Below are 16496 nucleotides of genomic sequence, written 5' to 3'. Positions count from 1 at the left end.
CAATTCGGTCAGATCATGATGAGGGAATATACATATGATGAATCCATATCTTTATGTATGAATTTCCAATTTCTGTATAAGTATTTTATTAATATTTCATATGATTACTATTACATGTTTTGTTAAATTATATGATATTACATAAGTCTTTTATTAATATTTCATGTTCCTATTTATTTTGACAGATATATGGTTGATCATCCACATTCTTCAGGGGATGAGGCTCCCCCTACCAGATCCACTAGAGGACCTACCAGGATGAAATAACTTTTGATAAGAAAGAATAGTGGTGAAAGAACTCCAATGAACGTGAACGTCATCACGGATGTGGCAACTGGCCCCAATGCTGATGACTTCCGATCATACCTTATATGGAACGATATATTGGTAAGTTAGTTAATATAATTTGAATTACAGTTTGTTTATATTGATAATTTTGTACTGATACATCTTTGGAATGTTTATTTCAGCTGACATTTGACATTCCAAATGTCGCAACACTTAGAAATAAGTGTTTGTCAACTGTTGCTGAAAACTTCAGACACTTTAAAAGTAAGTTGACATCAAGATATATCTTTGGAAGTCATAAAAATAAGTCTCCATGTAGTTCATATAAGTCCATTGATGAGGAAACTTGGCGGCTCTTTGTAGAGAGTCAGATGACAGAGGAATGACAGGTTAGTATAGATATTATTCAATTCCTCATTAACAAATATATATCATATGAACTAAGTAATTAAACATATGTGACAGGCAAAAAGAAGCAAAGCACAAGGAACAAGTGCTTAGAACAAAAACCCCCACTTATTATCTCGTGGTGCGTATAGGAAGCTTGAGGAGAAAATCCTCAAGCAAAAGGCAGATGCTAGACCACCATCTCAGGGTGGTAGCCCCCCTCAGCCTCCTTCTCCACCTTCTACACATGAAAAATGGAAGTTGGCTCGTATGAGACCATCGGGCACCTGCTCTTTTGACACTGCACGGGAAATTTCTGAAAGAATTGTAAGTTATCACAGTTCCTAAAATAATAATAATTTCATTATATATACTACATTGAACTTTTTAAAGAATAATTGTGTGTTCTAATGTTAAAGGACTTTTTGGTTGAGCAGAGTTCCCAAGGTCAATTCACTCCAGAGGGTCGCCAGGATATTCTTACCGCTGCGATTGGACGACCTGAGAACCCTAGACGTGTACGTGCCGCTGGTCTTGGAGTAGGAAATCGAGATTATTTTGGGAGCTCTGCTCGTCAGCCTTCATATGCATACAGCGAAGAACAAAGAGAAAGGCTGACACAAGAGATCACAAAAAAGGTTCGAGCCGACCTTACGGACGAGATCACAAACAAGGTTAGATCAGAGCTAAGGGCTGAATTGTATAGTGAGTTCAGCTCCATGTTCCAGCAGTAGTTTGAGACCTATGGCATGCGCCTGGTGCCATCTCCTGTAGAGGAACAGGAACATGTTGTGCCTCCCACAGGTAAACTTAATAAACATTTATGTGCAATTATTTCTATCTTTTGTATAATATAACATTTACTCTGACAGGGAGAAGCGGGAAAGGAAGTTGTTTAGCACCAGCCGTCCTAAGGGATGACATGGACGTTGCTAGTCCATGTCTGCTATACATTTTAGACGATACCGAGATGGTCCTGGTAGCTCGTGAAACATTGTTTAAGGCAGCGACTGTTGTTCATGGTATGGAGCTATCAGAGGATGAGGTGAAGGTCTCAGTGGACGAAATGATAGTACCAGATGCCGAAGTTCCTCTGCCCACAGATGAGATCTTCACTGTGGAACAAGCATTCAAATCCTTTATCGCTTGGCCTAAACATTTGATTGGTTCAGTTTCTGACCCCCCGATATGGAATTCTTCTTTACACTTCTGAATTTTAAAGTTTACATGTTATTGATGTAAAAACTTATCTTATTTTTCTATGCAACAACAGACGCAAGTACAAGAGAAGATTCCTCTATCTGAGGATGATCCTCTTGGTTCATTACAGCTACTTGCTGACATCCTTGAAGATAAGCCTTTGGAGGTTGAATATGATTCTAATGTATTTGGGAGAGTCTCTGAGGTCCCATTATACCTTCATGGCTCAGATGTTAGAGAGCTTGCTTCGGGAACACAAGAATTGAATATTACAATTATTCAGCTATGGATGATGTAAGTCTATGGGCAATTATTTATATATAAAACTTATTTGTATATCAAGTATCCTTATATCAAAGTTAACTTTCGATTTCAGGTATTTGTGTGGGACCAGTAACATGTTGGGGCACTCTGATGATTATGGATTCATTGATCCCCAATCCACTCACGAATCAAATGATTTTGATCACATCAACACAAATCTCATAAGAAATTTTGCAAGCGGCAAGAAAATATATTTTTTGCCTTATATATCCGGGTAAGTGAAATTTGTTAACATAATAAAGTTCCATATGTGATTTTAAAATATAATAGTTAAGTTATTATGAATTTCAGGCGCCATTGGCAGCTTCTTGTTATTTCTATGCACGAGAGTTATGCTTTATGGTTCTGCTCATTACACAGGCCTCCTCCCACAAATCTCAGACAACTAGTTGATTGGTAAGAACCTCAATGTTTGGACTTTCTTTTTTATGTAAATGAATGTTGAAACTCTTTTTTTTTATATATATAGTTCTATTCCAGCAAGTATGATGATGATTGGGAGATCAATTACAAACACTAGAAAGATTGCATGGATTTCTCTCAAGGTTTGACATATGCTAAAGCTAGGGGTGGGCATAGTTAACGTAAAATACTTAAACTATAGTTAATCCATACTTTTTTAAACTTAAAAACTAATTATATAGTTAACTAAAAACTAGTTAAACTAATTAATAGTATAGTTTAAAAATACTGAACTGTTTTTATATTCAGTACAGTTAACTCAGTTTAGGTTTATATCTCTTACCCCAAGTTTCATTTGTTTTCTCCTTACATCCCATTCTTCCCACTCACCTAGGTTACTGCTGCTGTTGAAGACACATAAAGCACAAGAGAATTATCTCCATGCTCAAACCGTACACAAAAAAGATAAAAGCGAAACAAATTTTGTTTTTTTGCCTGTGTGTGTTTTGAATAGAAGAAGGCCTGGGAAAGTGGCGATTATAATTGGTGGTGCCAGCGGAACAGGGGAAGCCACTGCAAGACTCTTCTTTAACCATGGAGCTCATGTGGTGATAGCTGATATTCAAGACGATTTGGGTCTTTCTCTCTGCAATGAGTTGGAATCAACTGTATATGTTCATTGTGATGTGACAAAGGAAGAAGACGTTGAAAAGTGCGTGGACATAGCAGTTTCAAAGTACGGGAAGCTGGACATCATGTTTAATAACGCTGGGACAACACACCATTGCCCAAGAAATACTGCAAAAATGGTGTGTTGTTGTTTTTTATGTGTTTATGAGGGTGAGTAGATGAAGTAGGGTCTTGGGTTGCAAAAAAGAGTTAACTAAACTGCACTGCACAAATTGAACTTAAAAATAGTTCATTTTAGTTACTTTGAACTGTTTTGTAGTTCAGTACAGTTTTTTAAAATTAGTTTATAGTTAATTATAATTTTTTATAGTGCAGTATACTACAGGGCAGTTTGCCCACCCCTAGCTAAAGCCATACTTTCTTATAGTTGTTTTGTTTTAATGTTTTTCACTAACTATTTACAACTGTGATGATATATTGTAGTGTAACAGACAAAGTGGGTCATATGACTATGGATACTATGTAATGTATTGGATGACCCAGATTATTCTTTCTCATATCACAAAAGGTTGGGAAACGGTAATATTTAAATCTAACAAATTTTGATTTTCTCCAAAATTTGGAATTCATATACACTTATTAATATCAATTGTTTTGTGTAGAGATTCAAGACTACTACACCAGTTCCTGAGAAGCCAATTTCATTCATAAGGAAAGCTGCTGCAAAATATTTCATTAGATTATATAATAAGTCATAGTTATTAGATTTAAACATTCTATTTTATTAGATTGTATTTTATTAGACTTTGTACTTTATGTGATGTTAAAATACATTTGAACATTTGTTTGATGTGTTGAAATTGAATTTGAACATGTATTTCATATACAGGTCTGTTTTTGTGGTAGTGGATATCACAAAAACAGACCTGCTATTTTAAAAAACTACAGGAGAATATGCCGCGGTTGTTACCACAACTGCGGTAGAAAGTGCCACGTTTTTTTTTTTTTATTTTAAAATGACTTTTGGTCGCGGTTGTGGCCTGAACCGCAGTCTATTCCAGGTCTTTTACCGTGGTTCGAACCGCGGCCTATAGTGGAACAATTTTATTTTAAAAAAAAAAAAGGTTTTGGCATAAGTTCCTTGTGCAACCGCGGTCTATTCCCAGAATTTTTGACCGCGGTTGCAACCGCGGTCTATAGTCTCAGACTTTTTACCGCGCCTGTATATGTCGCGGTTCGTAAACCGCGACGTATAGGGAAAAACAACCGCGGTCATTTCCCTGCGCTTTACTAGTGTTGATGTTTCTAGTTGATGTTTTTCTATTCCAATTATGAAAACCTTGTAACAGAGTGAACATGTATATGCATTTTATCAATTAATATTTGTCTATTTACACACAGAACATGAATATGATGTTTACATAGATATCAAAACCTCGGTCTTTATCTAATTTAATGTAAGACCCATTTTTCTACTGCTATTGAACTAAGAGTGGAGAAATGTGTCCCCTGAGTATAATAACGTGGTTTTTTCTATTTCATATCATTCACCTACCGCGTTATATCATCATCTGGTTCTTCGGGACGAAATTCAAATATGTATAACATGTGCAGTATAAAATTCACAAAATTAAATATGTATAACTTTGGATTTGTATGTCACTACAATCACCTGTTACATTGTTTTTGGTTTTTGTGTTTCAGGTTGATGAGTTAGCTCCAACACATCCTACATTCTGACATTGAAGAGTGTGGATCTTTCCCCAACAAGTTGGATGGTTGTTTCTTGGTGTGCATAGTTTGTTGCTATCTCTAAAGATTTGGTATTTAACTGAACTGAATCATGTCATGTAATAATGTGGTTGATCTCATGGCAAAGTTCATCTTACAAGCTCTGATAAGTACTTGATTGGATTCTCTCTTGCATGTTACGTGTACATCATTTAATTTTGTATTCATATCACATCAATTACCCATATCTTTTCTAAAAAGAAGCATGGTGAGTAAAATATTTTAATAATTTGAGTGTACACATAATTCATGGTGAATTTGAGTACTATCTTGAAATTAATATAGTATTTTATGTAATTTATGTTTTGAAAATATAATGATTAAATTTACATTTTATTCCATATTTTTTTATAAGTATGGTGATATTTTAATTAAGATCACTGCAATGCATGAACCTATCAATGACTTTCCTTCAAATAGTTTTTCATTATAAAATTGTCGTTAGCATTGATGTTTCATAGTCACGCTTTCAAATTCGAATCAACAACTATTCCTCATTCATATTATATATGCGATCAAAATTTGTCTTTGCCTTTCACTTTTATTTTGTTGATGAGATTAATTCTGTGAAGATGGATCCTTTCACATGATTTTATTAGCATAAAAGAAATATAGAGCTCTTTTTTATTACCACATGGCATTTGCTTTTATTACCACATGGAATTTTGATTTTTTATTTTGAATGATAAGCCCTAAATGCTTTGCAAAAGTTTCTTCTAAAGGCTCCAAAATGGGTTAATGAATTTGGTGACGATGGTATATTTAAGGTGTTTGATTATTCATTCGAGCGTGCCGATAGAATGGTATGTAATATTATTAGATCCTCATAGTGAATTTAAATTATTACATTTTCAAATATTCATAATTGCTTGCTTGTTGGGTTTGACATTATATGTGGCAAGTAATATCCTTGGTAATTTATGTTGTTTTTGGATTTTTTTTTTTCCTATTGAGTAATTATCACTTGTAATGGATACTAGATGTAGCGGAAGTGTTTACTTTATCACAACTAAAGGTTTGAACATTGTTAACACATAAAATCCCAAAGCACTAGTAAATAAACAACCTTTTAACTTGCACATTACCTTTCGATTTCAAAGAAATTGAAACATATAAAAACGCGGTGGCAATTTCGTAATGTTGACGACACTATATGTCTCAGTTTAGTGCAAACTGATGCCTAAGGGTATAGACTGCCTCGGTTCTCTGACCAACCCAAACAAAAAACCTTGTTGACCCAATGCAAATCAGACTTTTCACCTGACAACTTTTTCGAAATAAACCTACTGTCTCAATTCTCTGACCAACTGAGGCAAAAAACCCTAACACATTTTTTGAAATAGGTCTACTGCCTCTGTCCTCTAACTAACCGAGGCATAAAAAACCCTGACAACATTTTCGAAATAGGCCTACTGTCTCGATTTTATGACCAATCGAGGTAGTATGTCTTGCCAGAAACTGATAACCTCTGATTTTGAAAGTTCCAAATGCAATTTGTCAACCTCTACTACCTCGGTTCAATTTTAACCGATGTCATAGGCCCTTTATGTCTCGGTTTAACCGCGTACCGAGATCTATAGTTAGTAGATATTTTCAAATTTTTCATTTACAATTTTATTTTGAATTTTTTCTCAACAGTTTGTGCATCGGTTGAGTTTATAACTGAGGTAATAGTCTCTTCGATAGTTAAATTCCATAAGTGTAAACCAGTAAACACAAATTCACTCTTTCTTCTTCTTCGTTCGTTAAAGAACACAAATGCAAACTGTTACTTTCCATCTCATGCAAACAACTTTTCCTTGTCGCTCTGCCACCGCTACATCACCATCGCTGCCTTCCCAACGGTATGAAATAATGAATTGAACCAACAAATAGTTTCTTAAGACTGCACATGTTTAGTATTTATTACTTATTAATATTGTTTTTTAAACGTGTTTTCCTATCCAACCTTAATATGGAATCCAGCCACCACATTAATCTATCCTTAAGAATTAATTTTCATAAAAGCAAGCTAACATACAAATGAATTTAAAGATGCTTGAAAGGTTTTCATTGTCATTAGAAGAAATATAAGAAGTGGAGACTTGGTATAAAATAATGAACCAACAAATAGTTTCTTAACACTTCGTATTTATTACTTATTAATATGGTTTGGTCGTGTCATCCAATAAATTTATTTTACTTTTTTAAGTTTTAATTAAGGTGGTGGCTTCAATTTAGATGAATTCATTTTACACGTAAACAACACATATCACTATAAAAATAATATATTTTAAGAGGGGTTACTTTCCGGCGGTTTTTGAAACCCTAATTAATTTCGGCGGTTTATAAGCAAAAATCGTCCCTAACTTTATTTATTTTTTAAAATAATATTTCGTTCAGTTTGGAACTTTACTTTTCCTTTTTATATTCTTCCCAAACCCTAGATTTCACCGATCCCAACTTCCTAGGCTCTGCAACGCATTCGCACCCGACCCGTGGTGCAGATCCTCCTCGTCCTCCTCCACGCGACTCACGTTGTCCACCAGCACCCGCGCCTTCAGCGAAACGACGCACCGCTCGTCGTCACCGTAGAAGCGCAAGCGCAGCACAGCGCGACGCTCAGAGAGCTTGGACGCAGCGTCGTCGAAGAAGAGGTTTTTCTGGCGGTGGGTGACGACGTGGAAAGGGGAGAGCAAGCTGGTGACACGACGGTGGGCGTTGGTGTCTGCGAGGCGCAACTTCACTTCCACCTCCATTGGGAAAGAAAGGTGGGAGACTGAGGCTAGGGTTTTATGAGGAGAGGCCGATACGATGCGCCTTGGAAGCGAGATCTTCAGCACCGCGATCCAGCTGACGGAGGAGAGAAGTGGTGCCAGCAGGGGCGGTAGCGGTGGCAGTGGTGACGGGAGCGTTGCGTCGGCGAGCTTCCTCGAGTTCTTCTTTGTCTTCGATCTTGACTTCAATTTTTGTTGGCTTTCTTCTCAGCATTTTCTAACTTGCAAACCGCTCTTCCGCATATTCTTTCTTGCGTCGGCAAGCATGTTCGATTTTTGTTTAGGGTAAAGGAAGAGAGGATTGATGTGTTGCTACTTTTTGGTTTTTACTGAGTAAGCAGTGAGAGATGGCTGCTATGAAGTTGTCCTAGGTGTTTTTTCCTTTGCAACTCTTGGTTTCTCGTTTTAAATCCTTTCTATTTGTCACATACTTATGCCATTTTTTGGACAGAACTTCTTCTTTCATTCTAGCAGAAGATACTTTCCCCAGCTTCTTGCATGTAATATTCAACCATTCTTTCACCTTACCCTCGTTTAGTATGAATATTCCAGATCTGTTGCACTTTCCAAGAGTGATCTTACTGATGACGTTGTGTTACTAGTAGTTATGGTATTATGTTTTGTTGAACAACTTTCTGACCCTCATTTTTCTTTACCAGTCATGAGTCACCTTGCTTTCATGTTTACAACAGGTATGAGTTATTTGTTGGCCAACCACCATTTTACACAAATTCTGTATATGCTCTCATCAGACACATTGTTAAGGTACATTTCCCAAATGTGTTACATTTGTTATTTAATCACTTGTGTATATTTACTAGTACTGAAGGGTCTTATCACTAGTTCAACAATCCAGGATCCTGTTAAATATCTTGATCGCATGAGTCCAAATTTCAAATGCTTCTTAAAGGGTTTGCTTAACAAGGTAGCTCACTTGTGAATATATCCTTTTTTTATTGCCACATTGCTTTATTTTACTTTGATCTACAATGATATTTAAAATGCTTTGGTTTCTGAATTTATTTCAAGTAGGAACAGGAAAGTCGTCTAACTTGGCCGGCTCTTCTTGAGCACCCATTTGTTAGTATTAGATTGTTCCACAACATGTAACTTGGTTCATTTCTTAATTAATTTATTAAAACATGGATTGAAACTTCAGGAATTGCGAGAGATAAATGGTTCACGCATGCGTAGTGAAGCAGAACGGATGGTTGAAGGGTATTATTCTTGAATTCTTGTTGAGGCTTTAAGCCATTTTTATTCACCAATTTTTTTTTATTTTTATTTATTTATCTTTTCTGAGGAATGTATGTATGCATAACTTTCGTATGCATCCAGTAAGGGACTTTAGTGACCTGTTCTTAAGGATTGAACTATGAACTTGTGTTACAATTTTCAAATGTCTCGATTTTTATTCTTTATTTACACGAACACCTGTAATATGATTGACGTAAATACTTCTGGACAGGCTGCCAAAGATTGGACAGACTTGAAAATAACTCTCGCACAGTCAAAGATGCAAAACTAATTTGTCAAGATAATGAAGCGTTGGGACATATTCTGCTACCACTGCAAAAATGGTCAAAAGGATCTCAAAATATTTGCAGGTATATATGAATTTCATGCTCAAAATAAAACTAATATTTTGCAGATTGAATTCTCCTGAATCTCATTAAATGTTGAGTTGGTTTTAATATCTGGAGTTTACTCATTGTAACTTTTCTTTTAAGATTTTGTTCATTATAATATTCAAAAGCTAGAAGTATTGTTTTTGACTTGGAATGTAGAAATGCTATCGATTTTTTATCCTTCCAAAACATGGTTTTATTGTATTTCTGCTCAATGGATAATGTTTTTCGCATAGTTTTACAAATTCAATCACAAATTTGCAACATGCTTTCTTTCTCTCTCTCTCTCTCTCTCTCTCTCTCTCTCGTTAAGTAAATATCATGTGTTGTCTATTTTACTTCCTTGATCTCCTGCTTTTGTACGTCAGGCTGTTAGAGGGTCTCTAGTAGTCATTCTATAAACTTTTTAATGTTGCATTTTTAAACTAATTGCTTGAAATAGACTTAGTTTGTGTTTGGACGTTGATGGGCCAAGAGCCATAGTTAAATGCTGTTTCCATTTTTTTTTCTCGTGTATAATGCAAGACCAGCCAGATCATGTTTGCTGGTTGGTAGTGAGAGGTTTAGTTCACTTCCTTGATTGTCTGCTTTTGTATGTCAGACAGTCAGAGTATCTCTGGTAATCACTGTAAAACTGTTTAATTTTGTGTTTTTATCAAAACTAATTAATTGAAACAGCCGTAGTTTATAAATGTTTTTCTTAATTACAAGTATGTTTGGACAAACTTCTTTACAAGGACATGTAAGAAAGAAAAATAAGAAAAAAAAATGAAATGTTTCTTCAAATGTTAAAATTAGCTTATGTATAAGCTAATTTGTAGAGACTTTATCGTCTACTTTTTCTAAGTTTTTATTTTTTAACATATGTATAAGTTAAGTTTAGCTTTTGGAGAAACTCATTATACTATTTTTCTTATTTTTTCTGGTCTAGAAATCCTCATGGAGACGTTTTTTTCCATTCAGTTCTATGTGACAATTTAGTTTATTTTTTATTCTATGCAAATAGTATGTAATGTACTTGGCTTCTATTTTGTGCCAGCAGTACCATGTTGTTTTTATGGTCTTCCTAAGATCTCTCTTTTTTTATCTTGGGTATTTTCAGCAGGTATCGTCATAAATGATTTGTTGAGAAAGGTTTTACTGTTTCTGTTTTGATAATTATCTTCTCAGCTATATTTTCAATTGTAGTTTGCTGCGAAGGATATAAAGTGCTAATATTAGTGTTGTTTGATTCGCGGATACTTCTGCATCACATAAACCCTTTTAAGTTTGCATTGTTTCTGACTAAATCATTGTCTTTTATTTTTGAAATGGTAATGCAAACTCAGAGTCTAGTGTTTTTTGGGCTTTTCATTTCATATAATTTTTTTTCATGAAAAAATAGGTTCCCTTTAGTGTGGTGTTGTCCTATTCTCTCTTTATCTTCTACATAAAAATAAAATAAATCATATTGATTGACGAAAAGTGGGCTTTTGTATAGTTATTTAAATTTTGAAACACTTTCAGCAATTCAGTAACCTTTAAATTAAAAGTTATTGCTTTTTAGGCTCGAGTACACAACTTTTATAATTATCTTTGAAGTCTAATTGCATGTGAGCAATGTACAGTGATCAAGATGTTCCTCAATCAAATTAGTCATTGAGGATTCTCTCAAACCTAGTTGCAGCTGGTGCCTTCAATTCTAGTGGAACTAGTAAGAGAGCTTCTTGTGTTTACTGGAGACGTTATAGCCATTAAGTCCTCTGAAGTTACTGACATGATAGCAAAGGTACATGACAATGACATCTATTATAGTATTTTTGTTTTTCAATTTTGACTGGTAAAACATGATTGGATTTTAGTTTGATGCATGCTAGAATATTTCACTCCGTGTGAATATCTTAGAATTTTTATTTTGTAATATAATCTATTATGGAATCATTTAGTTTACTGGTTATATAATTTAGGAAGCAATCTTAGTAATTGTTGAAGAAGCGAGCTGTTTATAATTTCTTATGTTTCTTGACTTGTTTAGTTAGTGATTCTATTTTTGGTATGCCATCAATCTTCATGTTTTAGTAGTGATTCTATTTTTGGTCATAACAGCCTTGTTTCTTCCATTCTAAAACAGAAAAACTTCTTTTAACAACACTTTTTTAACAACTTTTTTATAACGCATACGTGGCAATTTGTGATTGGTCTATTTTAAATATCTTTTAAACATAAATTCAAATAGACCAATAAAATGATGACACGTGTCCCGTTGTAAAAAAGTTAATATCATTGTCAAAATATCTTCTAAAAATATTTTTGATAGGTTCTATCAGAGCAATCTGCAACTGTGACATACCTGCACTACATTCATCAGATTTTAAAATTTCCTCTTCTTTTTTTCACTCTACAATTCTGATATCTAAAACAATCACCATAGTGATCTAATGGAGCAGAAGACACATTAACACATTCTACCCTTAATAACTCAAATATGAAGAATTTGTGAATACAAACCTCTTATATTCAGCTTTCACATTGAGGTTATAATTCCCATAAACAGGTCAAACATGATAAAAGAAACAAAATTATTTCTGAATATCTGCATCAGAAATACCTGCATGATTTGATTGCTTTTGTCTATTTTTCTTTGAAAAAAGGCATATGTTTTCATTATTCGTTCTGCTAAATTTTTATTTATTGGATGCAACTACTTGTGGCAGAATTGCGGACTGCTATATTTTCTAAGGTTGCACTAATTTGATTAGTATCAAGCATGGTAATGCTTCTTCTTCTTTTGACTTCAAATATGCTTGTAACTTTTAACTTTTTGTTTTATGATTAATTCTTTTTGTAGGTATCTGATCAAGGGAATGTGCCAAACAATGGATGTAATGAAGAAGAAGAAAATTAGATATTGTTATTGAATATCTTTGAGTCATATTTTTAGTATGTAGTAAACATCTATATTGAACATATGTAATGAACATCTTTCTTTTTAATTTTTATGTATGAACATGTATGAATGATATTAGGTTACAATGAAATAGTTTCCTATTATTGAAAGAAGGAAGAAAAGCACATTATAATGTTGATGTTGATGGGTATTTTGAAAATGTTGATGCCAACACTTCACCTTCAATATTAATCTCTCGAACAATGTACTTTCTTCTCAGGCCTCTACGAACACCCAAATTCATCTGCAACCTTCTGGTAAGCTTCAACGGTTTTCTTTGGAAATGAGTAATAATGTTAATAATCAAGATTTTGTCATTCTGTAATCTATGGTTTTCTTGTGTGATTATGAAAAGTGCAGGGTGGGATTTTTTTGGGCCCCACATTTCTTGAAAATTGAGTGAAGTATATATAGTTTAATTTTGATTGACCATGTTAACTTGAGAAAAACAATTGCTTAATAAACAGTTGTTAAAATAATGGGATTTGTTAGGTGAAAGATAAAGGAAACAATAGTCGGGTTGCTTTTTCACATGATCATGAGACGTCATAGTGGTCTCATTCCATGTATAGATTCCAAACATCCTACTCAGATCCAACCTATCATATTTGATTAAGTATGATGAACATGACAAATGAGAAAGGGTGCTCTTAGTGGAGGAGTGAAAGTGCTGGTAGCAGACATGTTAATTTAACTCTGTGCTGATTTATGTGTAGGATGGGACAGAAAAATTTCGAGTCAAAAAAGTTTCTTCAATAAGAAAACATTTAATTATTATTACAAATAAGAAAAAAATTGAATTGTATGTATTTTCGGCGGTTTTAAAACCCTGGGTAACTAAACAATGCAAAATAGGAGCGGTTTTGAGAGAACCTCAACTAGTTCTAGCGGTTTTTGGAATTTTCGGCAGTTTATGCAAAATCTCTGACGGTTTTCAAAAACCTTCGCTAATTCCGATGATTTTAAAAAAAACCATTGGTACTTATTTAGCGTCGCAGGTTATGCCAGTAGTTTTTCCAACTGCGGAAAAGATACTTTTTCGAAAATTAAAACCGCTAATAATATTGAAAATAACCCCTGAAAAAATTTCCAATTTTTATAACGTATACAGATACAATTGCGAATAGTCAATGCAATTCTTCCACTCCTTACACCGATATTCTTGTTGAATGTTACCTCATAATATTACAAATATCATAGTAATTAAAAAATATCAAAATTAAATTATATAAATAAATATAATTTTATTTTATAAAATTATTTTATAAACTTAACTTAAATTTAAAACTCACTTTTCTAAGTGATTCATGTCATTTAAAAATAAAATCAGATATATAATTAAATTATATATGTGAAATTGAATTAATATTAAAGGGTACCATTTATTACATACTCTCTTCCCCGACATTATTAACCATTTGAATCATCTATTTCTTCCCTTTGCAATCCAACTTTCTTTTTATCTTTTCAAAATTAACCTTATAACATTGTTTCCTTTGTAGTTATTTTACCATCATCAAATAGAAAATGTTACACACATACACAAAAAACTTTTTTTGCCAACACCAAGAACCATAGCTAAAACAAAAATGCTTATGCTTCTTTTCATTCCACGGTTACTATTTTTCATTTCATTATTTATCTTTTAACCATTATTTTTTTTAATTTATGTAGTAAGATTTTATTAAGGTTCATAATTTGTATTAAATCCAAGGAAGCATTTGTATTCGAATTAAAAAAGTAGAAGGTGAAGAGAAAAGAGATAGCATATAAGATATACATAAAATATATATGATTTATTAGATTGCCCTAATCATTTATAGAACATGAAAGGAAGGAGATGATGGAAGGGAGAAATGAAATGGAAAGGAGAGTAGAGATTAGGACACAAGAACCTCCTAATGGGAGATCGGAGAAATCGGGGAACCCACCTCAGAGGAACTGGCTCCCAGGAAAACTGACCCCGACCCCGAGCCCGCCCTCGACCCGGGCCCCGACCCCATCCGCGGAAAGATCAGGGAAACCGAAGCTAAACCCATTGGGACCGAAGAGAGTGGGGAGTTGCAAGAGCTGTCGTGCTGCGAGTGCTCCCTCCATGACGACGGAGAAAGAAATAACAATCACAAAAGCCAAAATCATCAATTTCTTATACTCACTTCCCATATCTTTGCTTTCTTCAATCTCTGCATATTCTACACACTTTCACATTCCCTTTTATACACATCAAATAATCAAATCAACTTCCTTAACACTCCACATTTTTAGTATATTTTGTTAGCAATTTGGATCACTTGTATATATATAAGTAACTATTAAATGTGTTAGGGCCATTATATTATATTAGTCAATTTTATAAAGTGATCTAATTAAGTTAAATATGGCTAAGGGTATATTTGTCATGAAAGGTATTGTGTAGAGACCAGCAATAATTATAATTTGTTGAAGGGGCCAAATTGTAATTATTGAAACTAAAGAATATTAACCGCCATAGGTTATTTAAGGGGTCATGGTCCCCATTTGTGAGCACAACGATTCATTCCTGTTTCTTTCTCTTTATCCCCATCAGAAGATAAAATCTAGAGGGAACTAAAGGTGTTATACAGAGGGAAGATCATAGACTAATTCAAGTTTATCAGAAGAGTCAACTCAGGTTCATTAATTATTCCCAATGTCTTCAGGTACGCTTCCGCTCCATTATTATAGAAATATTGGGAACTGTTTTGATTGAAGAATTTAGTGATTTAGTGCTCTTTATTGTGAATCTCTGAATCATAAATTCTAACAATTGGTATCAGAGCATGTTAATTTATGATTAAATGGCTTAAACCAAATTTGGGAATTTTTAATTGATTACAAATTATGAATCTGTAATCAATTTTATGCTTTAATTCTTCGTAAATAAGGGAAAATTAAAATCCAATTAAGTTTTTCCAATTTGAATGCTTAAACCCTGATTTGGTAAATCCCAATTTGAAACCCTAATTTGGGAAAATCCCAAATTGGTACCTACGTTCTTTTTCTTCCCTGTGCCGCCATGGAGGAATCACCTTCGGGGACTTCTTCTCTTCCTTCGCGTAGACGCAATAGTGGCGCAACTTTCCTTTGTGCATTAGGTCTCGAATTGACGTTCGCGCAGGGTCACTCAACGCACCTCTTAATCGCACGACAACCACGATGGAGAATCGCGATCTGGAGAAATTGCACTTGCGGCGGTGGCGCTTTTCAGTGAAGTCGCATTCGCACAACAACGGCGACTTGCTTTGCCTTCCATGGTTGTTGGGTTTCTGGTTTTCTTGCAGGTCTGGATGTTTCGTATAAGCCACAAGCGGTTTTCGTGTTAGGTTTCTCCATCTTCTCTTTCGAGAGTTTCATGGTGCACAGCAGCGACTATGGTGATGTCGAGGCAATGGTGGGGTATTCTCCGTTCGCATCTCGCATCGCAGCAATGGCGGCTTGCTTTGTTGTTCTGGTTTTCTGCAGGTTGATGATCTGGTTCGACGCCAGCGTGATGTGTATAGCCGTTCTACAATTCTGTTTCGCAGTTTAGAGGGGCTCACGGTGGTGGAGATCTGTATAACGCAGCGGTGTTCCCTGGATCTTGTTCACGGTTCAGATCTGGTCTTGCTTCTGGTTGTCACGAATGTACTCCTCTTCCGATCTGGTTCTCTTGCAGAGAGGTTTTCTGGTTCAGATCTGGTTCTGTTGTTCAGGGGTTTCTCGACGGTGATTCGACCGGCGGCCGACGACGAGGTTCAACCCTAGAACGGCTGACGGCTAGCTAGCGTTTCTTCAGGCTTGAGGGCAGTGACCCAGGCCCAATCTGGGACAGGCCCAATATGGGAACAATAAGGCACAATCTGGGCTGGGAAGGTCCAGTAAGGCAAATCCAATTTTGGGAATTTTTTTTGGACTAGATATGGATCAAATCAGTTTTTTGGATTTTTATAATTTTTTTTTTAGAAAAATATGGTGTCGGCCCAAATCTTGTGCAGATTGCTGATCCATTTATGGGTCATTAGATTTGGATTAAAATATAAGAGAATAAAGTAATATTAATAATTAATTATGAATAAATAATTATAAAATTAATTATTAATTAAGGATAAATAAAAGTAAAATTAATAATTAATTAGGAATAAATAAAATTCAATTTTGGTCTTGTTT

At 34.7% G+C, this 16496-nt stretch overlaps 1 protein-coding gene across 16 annotated transcripts; it reads left to right on the top strand.

Moving 5' to 3' along the window:
• Positions 1–7383: 7383 nt before the first annotated feature.
• LOC106768006 lies at positions 7384–12527 on the top strand. 16 transcript variants are annotated; one of them, XR_002668612.1, is made up of 8 exons: positions 7385–8149; positions 8230–8388; positions 8471–8543; positions 8635–8703; positions 8938–8996; positions 9247–9385; positions 11014–11174; positions 12234–12527. XR_002668612.1 is itself a non-coding variant. In XM_022783490.1 (7 exons), exons 1-5 carry the CDS (start codon positions 7816–7818, stop codon positions 9269–9271), a joined length of 474 nt encoding a protein of 157 aa, XP_022639211.1. In that variant the 5' UTR covers positions 7387–7815; the 3' UTR covers positions 9272–9385; positions 11073–11174; positions 12234–12526. The 16 variants fall into 16 exon arrangements, 5 of the variants coding, with proteins under 5 accessions (XP_022639211.1, XP_022639210.1, XP_022639209.1 ...); XR_002668614.1 differs by having other exon boundaries at positions 7386–8149; positions 8331–8388; positions 12234–12525; XR_002668616.1 differs by having other exon boundaries at positions 7386–8149; positions 8230–8278; positions 12234–12525.
• Positions 12528–16496: the final 3969 nt, after the last annotated feature.

Source organism: Vigna radiata, chromosome 7, assembly GCF_000741045.1.
Source record: "Vigna radiata var. radiata cultivar VC1973A chromosome 7, Vradiata_ver6, whole genome shotgun sequence".
Taxonomy (NCBI): Eukaryota; Viridiplantae; Streptophyta; class Magnoliopsida; order Fabales; family Fabaceae; genus Vigna; species Vigna radiata.
The sequence above is the reverse complement of the archived record's forward strand: the minus strand, read 5'-3'. Positions and strand labels throughout refer to the sequence as shown.

Bases quoted from the DNA above. Each gene is read 5' to 3' on its own strand.
- LOC106768006 (XM_022783490.1), top strand. From the start codon at position 7,816: ATGCGCCTTGGAAGCGAGATCTTCAGCACCGCGATCCAGCTGACGGAG. The intron at 8,544-8,634 runs GTACATTTCCCA...TCAACAATCCAG, and splicing joins TCATCAGACACATTGTTAAG to GATCCTGTTAAATATCTTGA. The intron at 8,704-8,937 runs GTAGCTCACTTG...TTGAAACTTCAG, and splicing joins TAAAGGGTTTGCTTAACAAG to GAATTGCGAGAGATAAATGG.